Genomic DNA, 17,634 nt, shown 5'->3' on the forward strand with positions numbered 1-17,634 from the left:
AGGCCTACTGCACAGGGTTGTTGTGCAGATGAAATAGGAGACAAAAGAACCAGTTTTGTCTGCAGAATAACGCTGTGCAGTGGCCTCAAATCTGCAGAGAGTTGCAAAAAAGAAAGACACATGGCTTGGCTGTGTCTAGCCCTCAGCTAGAGCAGTATTTTAAGTGAGAAGGGAATTTGCTGTGGCCTCCCTGTCAGCCAACTTTTTGGCAGAAGGGGAAAGTTCCCAGCCCTCAAAAGGAATGCCCTCAGGCTCCCCTGCGTTGCTCTTGGAAAGGCCTCCCTCCCCTCAGTCAGGGCCTGTCAGAGGCTCCTTCGCAGCAGGCCTGAAGGGAGGGAGGGGGAGGGAGCGCACTCACCAGCCTCCTGTCAGCTCTGTCAGGGTTCTGAGGCAAAGTTACAGTTGGACATGACAGTTCGCCTTGGAGCAAAAAGGGCTGGCGCAGCCTGTGTTCTCATCCCCCCTGGCAGCCCTACTGACCTCCTCTCCCTGTGGTAGTCAGGGGCAGACTGGCAGCAATGTCTCCAGATTGCCCCTGGGTGGGCTGACTGCATGGAACTCTGGTCTATCCTGGTGAGTGGCCAATCGGAAGGCACTTCACGCCTTCCGATTGGCCCCTCCACTTGTCAGTCCAGAGCCAAAGGGCCAATTGTTGGCCCTCCCATCCCAGACTGAGCCTACCCCAACACCCCTTACTGTTTTATTAAGAGGGACAGATTATTCATTATTCACTATACTATTACTTATTATTATGGATGCATTTACCAATGTTGGATAATCACACACAGTTTGCTTCAGGGCCATTTCGCACAAAGGACAATGTGGCTAAACCTGTGCACTATTGAAAAGTGCTACAGGCAAAAGCGGCAGATCGCGGTAATGCACACAGCCATTTCTAGCGAAAAAAGGCTCTCCCACTAGCACTGTTCTCGTAACGCACAAGTTTCCGGTCTCGCCGAAATCACAATAGGGAAGGGGATATTTTTTCACGCTTCCTCCCGCCCCTTAACAGCCAATTAACTGTTGTGTTTGTGTTCCCTTTAAGAACTCTTTTTTAAAAACCCCAAAACACCTGTAGCAACGCATATTCATTCCTTCAATGTGTCAGAAAGACCTTTTCCGCAGGCGTAAGAGCTGGTGCTTAATCGTTTACAGGCTCCTCAAGTTAAAAAAATATGCCCCCCCCCCCCATGGGCGAGATTTGTGGCCGAAATTATGGGCAGTGTCAAACAAGGGGCTGTATTGTGCTTCGGAACTTTAAAGACACTTGCAGTAGGGAGCTTTGTTTAACTTTTAATCACTTCTGTGGAGGGACTTTAGCCCGAGAAGCCTCTGAGAAGCCTTGCTCTTTCGTTGCTTTTCTGTCTAAGGGAAAAAAATGGCGATCGCTTCGCCGGACGTTCAGCAGTGAGAGTGGGGGAGGGACTTTCTTTCTACCGCTACATTGAGAATGCACATGTCTTCCACTGGTTTGTTGCAAATTGTGCGCGGAAGTGTAGCGGTTTTCTCAGGGAGAATCCACTTTTCCCAATTTTCTGAAAAGCGCTACAATGATGCACTTTTTGTGGGAGTGTTGCAGGAGTGTTGCAGATTGGTGTGACGTCATGCAGAACCTTGAATTAGCAGCATTTACTAAAAGTAAGACTTCTGCTACATTAAAGTTGTGCGGAATGGCCCTCAGTATTCCTCGGTTGCAGAATGGGACCGATCGCCTTTAAATGATGCAAACATAGACACAATTCACATCTGTACATATTATATGTCTACCAATGTTTTATTAACTGGAGCCACTTTCCCACATGCAGTTTTAGTCCACACACTTAATAGATTTGATTATGTCATGGTCTACTACTGCTAGGTTACCAAAATTTGACTCTAGCCCCATTTCTGATCCCAGTAGTATCTCTGCTTCACCTGTAAACTGTTGATGGATGTGTAATACTGCTGCGGTTTAAGTATGAAGTTGGTCCTGAATTGAGTTGAACGATGCAGATTCATGTGCAGAAGAACATTTGACTAGATACCCTCCTTCTATCTCCGAACTCTGAGATTCTATTATTTCTATGCAGATGAATAAACTAGACTGTCAAATGTTTTACAACTATGCACAATATGTATATTGAAAATGGAAAGAAAGTATTCAACTACTAAAACAATCAAGTAATAAAGGATATAATCACTCCCTAGAATGGGAACCTGACAAACCATGGACTTCACTGTATAAACATTCTTAAGCTTCTTCACATTCAAGCTGTAATTCGATTAGGTATATGGCATTTTTTCAGCTTCATAAAACACAATGTTGTTTGTGTCTCTCTTTTCCCCAGCTTTTTTATTTTTCCAATTATTTCAACTACATGCAAATCAGTTAGTATTGTTACTGCTTAGAAAGAATGCCTCTAAGTATAAGATGGCAACTTCTGAAGCATTAAATAATGATTAGGCGGGCGCTGGGCCAAAGGCCTATGCCATTTAAGAACTCTGGAGCTATGCAGCAGCTGGTATGAAGCAATCTTGAGAGAACTGATAACATTTAGTAATTCTGTCAAGATGGTCTCAACTGACAATTGAAAATAACAATGATTCATTTCCCTTTCTTTAGCATGCAGCAGAATTCCAAAGAGGAATACCCATCCGTAATTGGAGTGTGTTATGAATGGTGTACCAAGTTCTCCCGAATCAAGAAAATTCAAGTTTAGAGTTCTAGCTTCAGCTGAAAGAAAATGAGATCTCCCTAGTCATTAGCCCAGCTGCTAAAATAACATGGAATGTGTCAGAACACTATGGCTGTTTAGCAGTTTAGGAAAGAACTGTCTGCATATGTAGCATAGACATGGAGGGGACAGTTGTCGAAATAGAAGAGATAATAGAATGAAATGGACCAGAATGGGGACATTGTGTGTGTAAGGGCTGTGCATGAGTTGGTATCGAGTAGCATGGATGGGTAGAGGGAAATTGGACTGCAGCGCATGAAAAAATGATGTAAAGGGGTATATGTGTATAGGTGAGAGTGTATGGGATTCAAGTGTGTGTGAGAGAGGCACAGGATGAAATTGGTATGTTTGACAGTGAATGGAGGGGGGCAAAAGCAAAGAGTGCTACAAAATATATCAGATAATTTGGCAAGTCTTCATTTGTTATTCTTACTTTAGCATACAAATGTTACTGCATAAATCAGGGGTAGTCAAACTGCGGCCCTTCAGATGTCCATGGACTACAATTCCCATGAGCCCCTGTGCTCTTCTAAAGACACAAAGCACAAACAGCCTGTCCCTGTGGGATGGATTTCTAGACCTGTTAGCAAGCCTTGTATCAGACTGCAATATTTCCTATGCTGACACAATGTAACCCATCTCTGCAGTTTCTTCAAGACAATGAAGACTAGCCAAATATCTGTATGAGAATTTTATAGGCACAAGAATTCTTGAGCTTTTGTCCACATCAAAAGAAGTAAAAATTAGCAGAAAATGTGGTATTCTGATAAAATAAGAGGATTAGCAGCTGATGTTCTTCTTCTTCCCACTTCTGCATTCACTGGCATCTGACATGCAGAAACTTGCAGTTAACACCCTGGATATTCATGGAAGTTTTGTGTGGACTGTCAGTTAGACTGCTGGACAAGGATTTAGGAAACCCAGGTTCAAATCCCTTCTTGACAGGACACTTACTGGAGAAGTAATTTGGGACATCAGTCCCCAGGAAGAACCTGGGGGTCCCCTGGAGTTATAGCTCATATCCAGACAACAGAGATCAGTTTCCCCTGAGAAAATGACTGCTTTGGAGGGTAGGCTCCATAGCGTTATACTCCACTGAGATCTCTCCCTACTCCAAATCCTGCTTACTCCTGGCTTCACCCCCCCAAAGTCTCCAGGTATTTCCTTAATTGAAATACACACAAGAAAATAAGAGAAAAGCTATTAATACCTATAACAACACTATCAGAACATTCTTAATCAGGGATTTCAATGATTTTGGCATCTTTAATGATTAATGCAGTACTGAGAATGCTGCTAATTGGCCAATGTTCTAATTAAGACTGGTATATAGCTATTTTCCTAGCATAAATTTAGTCCGATTTCTGACACACATGGTATGCCTACTGGAGATTAAAGCATAGAATTGTATACAAACCTCTTAAAACACTGGGGGAACATTTTCATTTTCAAATTATGCTTATCAAAATTCACAAGGATAAGCTGACAGGTGAAATGCTTACATAAAACAACCTAAATTGCTTTATTAAACTGGAAGATCCAAGTTTGTGTGTTAAATTATTTTCTACTATTTAAATTACATACATAGAAAGATCTCTTCATAACCTCCTCTCACTTCAAACATCTGTTCCCAAAAAGAAAAGGCTTTGCAGGAGATTAATTGAGGGCTTCTAAACTATAATTGGAATTTTGGGGGAAACTGCACTAAGGTTTAGCAAAATCATAGATATCATGCCTGGCATATGATGAATTAAAAGCCAGCCCCTAAGTAGTGGCAGGGGATCCCCTGAACTCAGCTTCCATTTGCTACCAGGATTCAAAACTAAGGCCTAATGATACATCTCAAGGTCCATAAGTAAATCTTAAAATATTTTAATATTTTAATTTTAAATAATATTTTTTGTGTGTGTGAGTTGGGAGAACAGAAATCTACTGGGTTTCTGATCACTTCCTCATCCCATCCAATTGTTGTATCTTTGCAAGCCTTGGGAGGAGCAATGTTTCTAGAACTGGAGATCAGAAAAACCCAGGCTTCTGCTATTCAACTAGGATTTGATTCCTAACTCCACTGCCCGCCCCCCAAGAAAGCTCTGCTGGAACAGACTAAAATTTCCCCAATAGGAGATTGGAAGCTGACTCTCAGTTGGTCCCTCATCAGCTGGCAGTTGGCTCCTAATAGCTGCAGGTAGCCTGTTCCTCTGAGGTTACAGATTGATTGGCTGCCTAATCACCATTGGTAAGTGAGAAGTGAACTGCATAGGCAGTTGTCTGAACATCTCCTTATGCATAACATGCAATTCATACTTCTGACAACCTACCGAAGGTTCCAAAGACTCCTATTGGTGGAATCTCCCCTCCCCCAGGGCCAACTGCTGCTTTTGTTCAGGATTCCACCCCCCCTCCCTTCAGACCTGCTGGGAAGGCAGCCTCTAACAGCCCCTGACTGAGGCGAGGGAGTCTGTGGGCATGGGTGTTACAGAGTTGCCCCTCCAAAGCAGCCATTTTTGCCTGGGGAGCTTATCTTTATAGTCTGGAGATGAGCAGCAATTCCAGGAGATCTCTAAGTCCCACCTGGACGTTGGTTGTCCCTGGTCTGGAAATATTCCTTGAGGTTTGGAAGTGAGGCCTCAAAAGGGTATAATGCTTCTGCAGCCACCTAACTTTCTCTTAGGATTGCCAGCTTCTAAGTTAGGCACTAAACCCACACCAAACCATGACCTAGCACTTGTGTATTACAGAATGCAACAGGCTTTACTACTAATTGCTACATACATTATGGCACTGTAGAGTAGCAATCCCCAACCTGTGGGCCGCGGACCACATGTGGTCCTTCGACTAATTGGAGGTGGGCCCCGAAGGACGCCTTCTCCCCCCCCCCGGCCCTTTACTTCATCCCCCCCCCCCAGCCCTTTCCAACACACTTCATTGTTGTGGCGTGTTTGTATCTTATTTTGAAGGGATGTTTAAACATTACCATAGCGTTCAGAGAGCGCTAGGGCAGTAGTTGAGAGTAGATGAGTAAACTACCCCCCCCCCACCGGACCTCAGTAAAAGGCGTTGAGTGGTCCCCGGCATTGAGTGGTCCCCGGTGAGTGGTCCCCGGCATTGAGTGGTCCCCGGTGATAAAAAGGTTGGGGCCCACTGCTGTAGAGCACTTTTCTTTACAGAGGCAACAGATACTTCAATAGGCTGATGGCCAGTGTGATACAAAGCCATTCCCTTCTGGTGGAAACTGTAATTAGGATGTGGATTGCAATATGCATCACTAGCAGCTTTCCCAAAGAATAAAGTATTTCAGATCTGGACTAGATTTAGACAGAAAGAAGCCAGATTGACGTAGAGCATCCTAAAAGGATTAAACAAACAACCCTGGGGTGCACAAAGGATTTAGATTGTTTATGAAATGACATAAAGATCAGCATTTCATGTATTAATTCCCAGGGTTGCATCAATAAAATGTTCTGCAATACTGAAGCATCATTCAAAATTAAAGATCTGTAGACAGCGATGTTTATAACTCACAGACCCAATATATTGTTTTGGTGGATTAAGTTTTTTACTTCCCAGTTTTATAGATTTTGCATGATAAAACAAAATCCACACTGCTGTCTGCACAGAGCAGGGGCATTGTCTCTGAATTCATTCTGACAATCCTTACTGCATGTGGGCCTATTCAATCCAGGTTAAGAGTCGTTTGGGGAAAAATTAATTGCAACAGGGGACAGACAATGGGTTTATAAAAGTCCAGAGGATCACTGACATGTACAGAGCTAAAGAAGTACTTAGCAAAATATTTAAATAATATGTATTAAAATGCATTTCATTCTTAGAATTAAAAGTATTGGCAGTCAGATAAGTAGCCTGAGGTTACATATTGTGTCATTTCTATCAGCCTGTTGCATTTTGGAAATCTGCAGTCAGCAATCAAATATCAAAATAATCCTTCCTGGATTGCAGACTTCATACATCAATTCAGAAACATGTAGTTTGGATTAAGAAACAGTACTTGGATCCAACCTGCTACAAACAGCACTCTTTATAAGATAATGGATTTCTTCTGCCTTCTCCTTCCTGCGGCAATCATCTAAGCACCTCCCCCCCTGCTCTATATGCCAAGAATCAGGAGACCCTCCAGAGGACTTGAGTCTGAGGCAAGATCACTCACCTGCTTCATTCTTGTGCCAGTGCAGCAAGCAAAAGCTCACATAAAAGTGACATCAGCATATTCCCATTCTAGATGCAACCTCTTGGTTGGATTGTATTGCTGATTGTATTGCAAACTTGTCACTATGGGAGAGGGGCGCAGAGCAGGAGGCAAAGATAACAAAAGTCTATTTCTGTGAAGTCACGTCATTTGCAGAATCCTGGATACAACCCAATGCTCCTAGGTGTGGTTTTCTAGCAGTCTGAGCAGCTATCTATTGACCATGGCTCCTACATTTATTAAAAGTTCTAGCAGTAATAGATTCCTCATTGGTCCCAGCACAACACTCTGCAACCTGCTTAATTCACTGTTTCTTCTCATGGTCCGCCTGACAATTTGTAACTCAGTTACAGGTAATTTTCAATCACTCCAGTGTTCTGCACTGCCTGCAACCTAGATAAACGGATGAAAACAACACATTAATCCTCTGTGGTCTCCCCGCCCCCTGGGAGACCTGTCAAGTTGTTTTAAGAAAAGACCTGCCTTGGCTGATTGGATGAAATAAAACAGTGCTCACGGAATTTAGATCTGAACTCACTTGAAGTCTCTATATCGTCCCTGTGTTCCTGAATATTCCTATCTATATGACTTTCCCAGAATGTCATTTTTTCCCATGATATACAGAATAACTGCAGAAGACAGGTGGGGGGAAACAATCTCCTTGACTGTTTCTTCTTTTTTTGCAAGACTTTGTCATTCTTTCCTGTTCTGTTCAGACAACAATTATGTGGGAGGGATGAGGATGTCCTCTTCTTCCCCTTAGAGGAGAAGGAGTCTTCGCAGTAAGTATCCAATAGTTGTTCTCCCTCTGAGGGGGCGAAGACATCCTCTAGGACCTCTCCAAGCTGTGTCCCTTCTTCCAGATGGGGTCATCATTTACCTGTCTTGCTCTACCTGTTGTAGTACCCTCCTTCCAAATGCTGCTTGCACGGAAATGTAGGAATGAATCTTGTAGTGTCTAATGAATTTCGAAATTGATGACCATGTAATGCAGCATTAGCACTGTGCTTCTCACCGAATGTGCTGTCACCCCCACTGGTGGTTGCAACTTCTGCTACTTCGCTTATACACTCTTATGATCTTCTACTTATGGCTGCTGCAGGCATTTTTGATTCTTGGTTATGTTGTGCCATTGCTACAAATAGTGCCTACTCCTGTGTTGTTTGCTTTAAGAAACCTCTTCAATGCTCTTCTCACTTTCTGCATATGCCATACGTTTTCTGCTTCCATTTTTGGATTGGGTAAAAAGTTGGTAACCCTGTCTCTTGGCTTGCATGGAAGGTTGAGGATACCTTAGGTTGAAATGATGGATCTAGTTGAAGCCCCACTCTGTCTTTGTGTACTAGCAGAATCTCTTATGCGCTGACCTCGCTGCTGGTTCCAAGGCTCTTCTGGCTGATGTTATTGCCCCCACAAATAAGACTTTCATTCTCAGGAACTTTAGCGAGACCTTGTGTAACGATTCAAAAGGATGTTTGGTGAAACCCTGGAAAAACAACTCTGTTTCACCTGTTTAACTCTTGGTCTCAAGCAGTCTACTTTCATTCTTCCACACTATGCATGAAGACTTTCCAGGTAAACTTGTAAAATTTTATTTGAGAACTGTCACCTTGACGCCAATATATTGCTGATGACTTCCTCATTGTATCCTAAGTCCATTAGGCATTTTTGCTCAACCTCCATGCGATTAAACTTACCCATTCTGGGTCTGGATGTCAAACTGTACCTTGGTCCAGTAGGTCTGGAGACATTGGATGTCGGAGTGGCTGTTCTGTTGCCAGCTGCTTCAGCGATGAAAATCATACGCCAACCATGCAGGTGGGAAACCAACGGGCCTGCGCTTGGGAGGCAATGGTGAGCCCAGTCGGAGGGAGGGAGGACCGCCACCACTGGTGAGCCCTGTTGAATGGAGGGAGGGGGGGCTGCTGCCACAGCACATCCCGCCTTACCTCCCTTCAACTCTGGTTACCTTATCTAAACAAAATGCTGCAGCAAAGTTAATTAATCATACAGACATGCAACGTCTTCTGGTAGTGAGTCATAGGGCATCTTAAAACAGTGATTTGCTGCATTACAAGCCTAGCCATGAAATCAGTCAAAATGAAAGGCAAATAAACAACTCCAAACAATGGTTATCACATGGCGGCTCCCTCGGGCAGCAGCCTGACGCGGCCAGAGGCGCTTTGCGCCTCTGGCCACGTCAGGCCGCCGGGCAGGGAGCCCCCGGCAGCTGCACTCCGCGCGGCTGCTGGGAGCTCCCTTGTGGGCGGCCTGACGCATCGGAGGCGCAAAGCGACGCGTCAGGCGACCGGCAAAGGAGCAACTGCGAGCCGCGCAGTTGTTCGGGGCTTGGAATTGGAGGGACCAATCGGCAGGCGCGACCATCCGATTGTCTGTCCGGAGGAAGGGTTCAATCTGGACCCTTCCTCATCCCGGATATTTCCCACCCCAGAACCCCTTACAGCTTTATTTAGTCCGCAGCGCCCGTGGCGCCGCGGGCGGTGTTGAGATTGTGATTCAGTTGCAATAATTATTGAGGCTGGTTACAATGAAAACAAATTAAAACAATTCACAAGCCGAGCAATTTAAATCTAGAAAAATAAATCCTAATCCCAAAAGACAAGAGTCCAAAGCAAACAAGACCAGGACCAGGACAATCTCTGTATCTATATATTAATATAAGTCTTACAATTACAGGATTAACTAAAACTATTTTGAAAATGTAGTACTTAATACCCTACATCAAAAAAAAAAAATCAAGAAAAGCATACCAATCAATATATCTAATTCTCAGCTCCATCTTTGGATTTTTATATCCAGTGATTGGGATAACACACTGACAAGTCAGATCTGTCTACAAACCTAAACAAAGCTCCATGTTTGCAGAATATAAAAGAAAATGCATGGGGGGGAATTACACCCCCAAAATTATAAAAGCTGTGCCTGTGGTTTTAATGAATAAATGCCCTTAGTAGTTGTTTCAAGGCAGCTACAGCAGTATTGTCAAGCCTTGGTTAATGTCTAGAAAAGGAAGCAGGAGGTAGCAGGACCATTTCCAGGGCTGCTTTGGCCTTTGAGGGGAAACTCATGGAGACCAGACCTGGCAGCATCCCCCAGGGTGGCCATGCAGCTTGCATGATTCACAAGGACTGGCTACTTGTTATTGTTCATTTCTCCAAATGGCACCATTGGTGGAAAATCCAGATTGAAGCTAGGAAGAGACAGGACAATTATTTCTATAAATTGGAGAAAATTCCTTGCTTGGCAGAAAAAAACAGAAATCTTTTAAAGAAAAATCACTGAAATCCTTCTCACAATTATAGAAGAAGCATCTGTAGGTTTAAGAAGTGGATGATTTTAGTGGTAACTGTAGCAGTTGCTAGCTACCTGAACAGTGTTCTCAGCTCTCAAATCTTGATTTCTATGAGTAAATCATAGAAAGGGGGGTGGGGGCAAGGCTCTTTCCAGAGCCATTTTGTTCTCCCGCTTCACACCTCTTTCATTCCCTTCTGTTGTGGAAGGTAAACTTAACATAGCCAGACCCATCAGCAACCACCAGGCTATTTGCTACCAAGCTACAGGGATGCCAAACCTTGTCTGTGCCATGGGTGCTTGTTGGGTCACCCTGGGCTAGCCACACTCTCTCAGCCTTCTCTGCATCATAGGCTTATTGCAAGGATAAAATAGAGGCAGGGAGAATGATATAAGCTTCTCTGAGTCCCCATTAAGGAGAAAGATGGGATGTAAATAAAACAAATCTTTAAACCGCCCGTGGTGCCGCAGGCGGCGCCACGGACTAAATAAAGCAGTAAGGGCAGGTGGGGAGGAGTTAGGGTGGGCTCTGTCCGGGATAAAAACTCAGAGGAGCGAATCAGGAGCCGTGAAGCGGCTCCTGATTCGCTCCTCTGAGTGCCACTCCAGGGCCAAGTGTCCAATTGGGAGGCGCGCTTTGCGCGCCTCTCTGTTGGACACTTGGCCCGTCTCGACAGCCCGCTGCTAACTCCACACTCCGCCCAAACAGCCATCTTTGCCGGGTGGCTGCTGGGCAGGAGCGTTGCCCCACGGCCCAGGACTTCGGGGAAAAACCTTCCCCTCCGCCCACTGAATGCCCTACCCTGCCTATGCCCTTCCAAACGACACCCCAGCGCTTCCAACCCCCACCCCGAACGTCCGTCCCCGCCCGCCACATCCCCAGCCACCAACCGGCACACCCTTCCCACCCCCACTCCCCCACTTGCCGCTCCTCCGTTCGCTGCCTTTCTCTGGCTCCCCGCTGCTGCCAACGCCTGCAAACTTCAGCCGCCGCCTCCCCGCTTCCGACGCCCTTTGCCGCCGCCGCCCACGCAGACTTGGAGCGCGCCGCCGAGCCACTCTGCCATCCGCACCACGCCGCTGACAGCCCCGCGGCCCACAACATGGCCGCCCGCCTCAGCTCCGCCTGGACTACGCCGCCGACAGCCCCGCGGCCCACAACATGGCCGCCCGCCTCAGCTCCGCCTGAACTACGCTGCCGACAGCCCCGCGGCCCACAATATCGCCGCCCGCCTCAGCTCCGCCTGGACTATGCCGCCGATAGCCCCGCGGCCCACAACATCACCGCCCGCCTCAGCTCCGCCCGGACTACGACGTTCACAAACCTGCCAGATCAGGAGCCGATGCCGCCCAAAGGTATGCCGCTTCCCCTCCATGCAGCCCTGGCCCTCCCAACACCTTCTGCACTCTGCCGGGGGAGGGGGGCCAAGCCTCCTGCGGCCCCGTGCTGGCCTGTGCTACGCCAGCCAGGCCTACCCTTGCCCAGTGCCAATGCCATCAAGCGCCCATTTTATCTACAGTAAAATAAAATGGGCTTTAAATCTAGTAAATAATAAAGCTGAAGAGTGCAGGGGAAGAAAAAGGGAAACTTGGCTGGAGAGTGGAAGGAAAAAGGAAGCAAGGAAATGGGAGAAGATATGTGGATCTCAGGAGGAAAACAGAGGAAATAGTGCGAGGAAGGGGGATACTGGGGGAAATGAACTGACCTGTAAGTACTTGCAGGTTCTCCACTTTCTAAACATAACCACCCCCAAATATGTTTAAGCAAGTATCTGAAAGAACTGCAAACAAATTGAGATTTCAGCTGGAAAGAAAGAAACAGACTGTGCTGACTAGAAGTACGAAGTTGTGAAAAGATACAGAAGCAACATATACAAAGTTCTGCTCTTTCTTGAGAGTATCCTAGCATCAACAGTTGGTGGTATCAAGAGCAATGTTCTCCTGGCAGATCTTAATGGCAAGGTGCTTAGAACCCAAATTGTTTAGGTCAAGCACTTCATACCATCACGCTGATGAGCTGAGTGAATTGCTTATTTTGCTCCCTGAAACCATTCTGGATGGCAGTACATATACTATACCAGTAAAACACAGTCCTGCTCAGGATTGATGAGCAGGTGAATTCCATTACTCAGGAAGCTCTATTAAGGCACTTTTATACATCTGTTATTAAAATACTGATAACACACATGTCATAGCTCCTAAATGGTTCAATGTAATATGTTCTAATCAGAACCTGGTAATCAATGGCAAATTCAGACAAGCTTGAAGACTGAAAAACATATTATTTAACATTCTACTTACCATTATTACTGTTGTCATCTACTAAAATAATCTCTTTGAGCAAGTGAGCAGGAGTCCTGTCAATTGCAGAATGAATGGAGCGTAGAATCACCGAGAGAGCTTCATTGACAAATATGAAAACAATGCTGACTTCAGGAAGACTACTGGGAAATGTAAGGTTTTTGCACCTATAAAATAATAATATTAAGAAAATGCAGTTAATTTCATGTGAGGCTTGAGCCAGCCCATTTCCTTTATTTCCTAAAGCAATCAATATAATTAGAGGCTGCAAACAACAGACAATTCACACTTGGGGCAAGAAAACATTTCCCAAATCTAGACCAAAATGTGCAGGTTGTGCAACATCCACTAGAATATATTCTAAGATAGTGACTTGTCAAAGACCACCATGTACATGCCACAAAATGAAATAGAAGAAAAGGTAAGTGAATAAGTGAATTTCATATGACATTGAACAAGCTATTTCCATGCAGTCTGCTCTCCCTACCAAAGAGGTTTGAAATATTAATTTCACACATTCCTTTACAATTCACAGTGCACAGGAATTCAGATCTAATTAATTTTTTTAATCATAGGATATCTCACACTCAAAATATTACAATTATAGCTGTAAGCTTTAATCAGTTTAAGCTTTAGTTGATTGACTGGTGAGGGCTGAGAGCTAAAGGCACATTGGTTAATTTTTAGAGCAACTGGATTCCAGGGTGAGTGTAATGAGAAATTAAAATGAAAGGATTAAAGTGGCTTTTATAAGTAGTAGTAAGAAGTTTTTATTTATTAAATTATCATATATTTCCATTACCTGACTGAGTCTGTGACTCACACACTCCCTTCTTCCCCAAACACGCTCCAATTAAATTAGGTACTTCCTGTCAATGGGAATGGGCTAAATTAGACCCTGCAGATTATAAACCTTTAAGATAAAACAATGGATCATGCCTTGCTATAGAAACATCAGTAATTTGTTCACCTCTCCATCTAAACAACAATGTCCCATGTTGAAGATATGAAGGTTTCATTGCAAGAAGGACACAGACAAAACTGAGAGGTTCAGAGGGGAGTGATGAGAATGATCCAGGGCCTGGGAACCAAGCCCTATGAGGAAAGGCTGAGGGACTTGGGAATGTTCAGCCTGGAGAAGAGGAGGTTGAGAGGGGAAATGATTGCTGTCTTAAAGTATTTGAAAGTTTGTCACTTAGAGGAGGGAAAGGTTCCCGTTGACAGCACAGGATCTGCAGTAATTAGTTTAAACTGCATGTAGAACAGTACATAAGGGGAACAATTTCACAGAGTAGTTCAGCAGTGGTATCAGCTGCCTAAGGAGGTGGTGAGTTCCCCCCCCCCCCAAGCAATCTTCAAGCAGCAACTGGACAGGTACTTATCAAGGATGATTTAGGCTGATCCTGCATTGAGCAGGGGTTTGGACTAGATGGCCTGTATGGCCCCTTCCAACTCTTATGATTCTATAACATTCCTATGCCAAACTTAATTAACATTGGCATGATCATTAAGAAAGTACATGTGGTACACCTACATTTGGTACCAATATTCTCTTCATAATATTGTTTCTAGAATGTTTGATAGCAAAAGGAAACGCATACCAATTATTTCCAAAATTGTAGATAAATCTACTCAGCATGGACCCAGCGAAGGAGGCATCTAATTCACAATGAAAGGTGTTTAGTAAGCAGCATGCAGCTCACATATAATACTGAGAAATTATGCTATCTTATTAATGTTTACTGTTTGTAATCTGTTTTCAAATGTGTTTCCATAGCAAATAAATTTAATTATGTTGGCACTTCTTTAGAAAGCTGGTTCCCTGCAAAAACAGTTCAAGTGTAAACTTGAAATCAAGTATTTATTAGCCAATTCAACTGGGTCAGAATTCCTCCCCCTGGGAGACCCCTTAAAATATAGGAATATGAGATCCACTTGTATGCTTCAATGGGTCTGACTTTTAGTGTTAGTAGGTATAGGACAAAAAAAAAGTTGCTCACCCCCATTCTTGTTCTTTTGCTTCACTATATCTAATCTGCAAACTGTAATGTACTATGATTCAGTATGTTAGAAAGCATCCAAGTAGAAGATGAACTGATAACAGGTCCCACATTTACCCACTGGGGGCAGAGATTTATCCCCCCCAAACCCTGAGAAATATAGGGTTCCAGTTCCCCAGTAGAGGACATGTCCCTGCCTCTTGTTTCCCACTGGTCTCAGAGTGGTAACATGAGAATCTTTTTAAAGTCTGTCAGGCTGATGCTGTGACATCCCTTCCCAATAAAACCCAGAAGAAACATCACACCCATCTAAGATTGCCTAAAAACTCTATAGTTTTACAACACAGTTTCCAGCTATTCCAAGATAAGCATAATGTTTGGTGACATCCTGCCATCACTAACAGCCAATCTCTCCATTATTTTCACACACACACACCCGGTCTCCCCCTGATTGCCATAAAAGATATCACTTCCTGCCCAAATGCCACCCTCCATAATTACTGCCTCCCAGTCTTCCAGAATTTGCTGAGACAGCATTGAGAGTACCCTAGATGGCAACCCAGCTTGCCAACTCAGGGCATCACTGCCAAACTACTGCCAGTTATGTCTCTGGCCCTTGCCCCAACAAAATAGATCCTCAGAGTTATTGCATCCCAAGTAATCATGCAGTCCCATTCACAGTTCATACTTAGTGGTTAGTAGTGCAGGCTTCTAATCTGGTGAGCCGGGTTTGATTCCCCACTCCCCCACATGCAGCCAGCTGGGTGACCTTGGGCTCGCCATAGCACTGATAAAGCTGTTCTGACCGAGCCGTAATTACCTGGATACAATTACCCAACAAGTATTCTCTGTGCAAAGTCACAACGTTAGATTAGTGAATGTGTTTCATTTCCTTTCTCAGCTCTGCAATAGTCCTTGGTGAGCCAGTTAGGTATAGTGGTTAGGAGTGCGGACTTCTAATCTGGCATGCCGGGTGACCTTGGGCTCGCCACGGCACTGATAACTGGTCTGACTGAGCACTGATAAGGGCTCTCTCAGCCTCACCCACCTCACAGGGTGTCTGTTGTTTGGAGAGGAAAGAGAAGGTCATTGTAAGCCACTTTGAGCCTCCTCCGGGTAGAGAAAAGTGACATATAAGAACAAACTCTTCTTCTTCTTCTTCTTCTTCTTCTTCTTCTTCTTCTTCTTCTTCTTCTTCTTCTTCTTCTTCTTCTTCTTCTTCTTCTTGCATCAGACCTGCTTATAGTAGAACAGGGACAATTTCCCATCTTAGAGAGCTTCTGTAGACTGGGAACTAGCTTCATAACAAACAAGATTTGTACATGAATGACATTGAGCTAGCCACTCTCTCTCAGCTGGAATTCATGGCACTGTGGTTAGGATAAATGGCGGAGAGGAGAATGTACTCCTTGGAGAAAAGGCAGAGGGGAGTACAAAATAAATAAAGGTTGCAGCCCTTTGCTTAGAACTGTCCCAACAAATCTTCCAGTGCAAACATCCATAAGATCAGGCTGTTTGTCCACACAAAGGAAAGCCAAAAATTAAGCTCTCTTGGACATCAAAAAATACAAAATACTTATTGATAAGGATTCTGCAGATAGTACAGAAAACAAATATAGCTCTGTCTTTCCTAACACAGCAGCAGAAGTCCTCTATTATAGTGGGTAAATTGCTGCTTGATAACAGAAATCTGCTGAATGATTGTCATCATTGGGTGTGTAATTTTTGTCATATCCAGGGCTTTTAAGCTGAGCTCTGAAGGCGGCATCATCATGTTATAGCTTGAATTTATAACAGAACTCCTTGGGCTGAAGAATTCTCTGCTGCTAAGGAACAGCATACTAAACAGAAGTAACAGTGTAATTCTAGGGAGAAAGTCCAGTAAAGTCAATAGACAAAGAAAATGTTTACCTCTGCTTAGAACTACCCTATATATAAATGCTACACAATAAAATGAATGAGATAAACAATAGTTGTTTATGCCATTTTTACTGCTGTCTATCAAAGCATTTGCATAGATGTTATCTTATGGATTTAATATACCAATATGTGTTACAATATGCTGGAGCGACTAGGCCAGTACAGACCTTCCTCCCCCACACATTGTCTCAATTTAACAGGAGAAAGTGTGGGCAAAGTATGCTGGCCCCACAGGATTGCCTGTTTGTCTGCAGAGTGCAACTGCATAGTGGAAGGGGCCATACTTAGCCACTGTCACAATATTAGAGGTGCTGCTTTCAAAACATTGATGATGATGGGGAGGGAGTGTACATGCAAGGGGGGGCAATCAATGTGTGTGTTGGGAGGTGTCACCAGTACCAGGTTACTGTCTCACAAACAACTCAGGAACATGCCTATAAACATGATGTTGTGCATAAACAAGCAAGATGTCTACGTGCATTATTTAAATCAAGTAAGACAAATTAGAAAGACACACTTGCACTGCTTCTTAAGTTGGAGTAAGCATGCACATATCATGCACAAGAGTGCTCAAATAACTTTCCAGAGAACTTGCACAGCCCTTGTCCATCTCTTTGGGACCTCTTTAAGGACTGGAGATGTCCCGGAGGACTGGAAGAGAGCAAATGTTATTCCGATCTTCAAAAATGGGAGGAAGGATGACCCGGGAAACTACAGACCAGTAAGTCTGACCTCTGTTGTGGGGAAGATAATGGAGCAGATATTAAAGGGAGCGATCTGCAAACATCTGGAGGACAATTTGGTGATCCAAGGAAGTCAGCATGGATTTGTCTCCAACAGGTCCTGTCAGACCAACCTGGTTTCCTTTTTTGACCAAGTAACAGGTTTGCTGGATCGTGGAAATTCGGTTGATGTCATTTACTTGGATTTTAGTAAAGCTTTTGACAAGGTTCCCCATGATGTTCTGATGGATAAGTTGAAGGACTACAATCTGGATTTTCAGATAGTCAGGTGGATAGGGCATTGGTTAGATAACTGCACTCAAAGAGTTGTTGTCAATGGTGTTTCATCAGACTGGAGAGAGGTGAGTAGCGGGGTACCTCAGGGCTCGGTGCTCGGCCCGGTACTTTTTAACATATTTATTAATGATCTAGATGAGGGGGTGGGGGACTATTCATCAGGT

The 17,634-nt window shown here is 44.2% G+C and overlaps 1 protein-coding gene across 2 annotated transcripts in view; it reads right to left on the reverse strand.

Annotated features, from left to right (window-relative positions):
* The window catches only part of GALNT18 (polypeptide N-acetylgalactosaminyltransferase 18), a 425,513-nt gene that overhangs the window by 145,824 nt on the left and 262,055 nt on the right, over window positions 1–17,634 (reverse strand). For both annotated transcript variants that reach the window (XM_077321810.1, XM_077321812.1), the window contains one exon: window positions 12,532–12,698. In XM_077321810.1, coding sequence (XP_077177925.1) covers window positions 12,532–12,698 — 167 coding nt within the window. The remainder of the gene's footprint in view (window positions 1–12,531; window positions 12,699–17,634) is intronic.

This window comes from Paroedura picta, chromosome 2 (genome assembly GCF_049243985.1).
Source record: "Paroedura picta isolate Pp20150507F chromosome 2, Ppicta_v3.0, whole genome shotgun sequence".
Taxonomy (NCBI): domain Eukaryota; kingdom Metazoa; phylum Chordata; class Lepidosauria; order Squamata; family Gekkonidae; genus Paroedura; species Paroedura picta.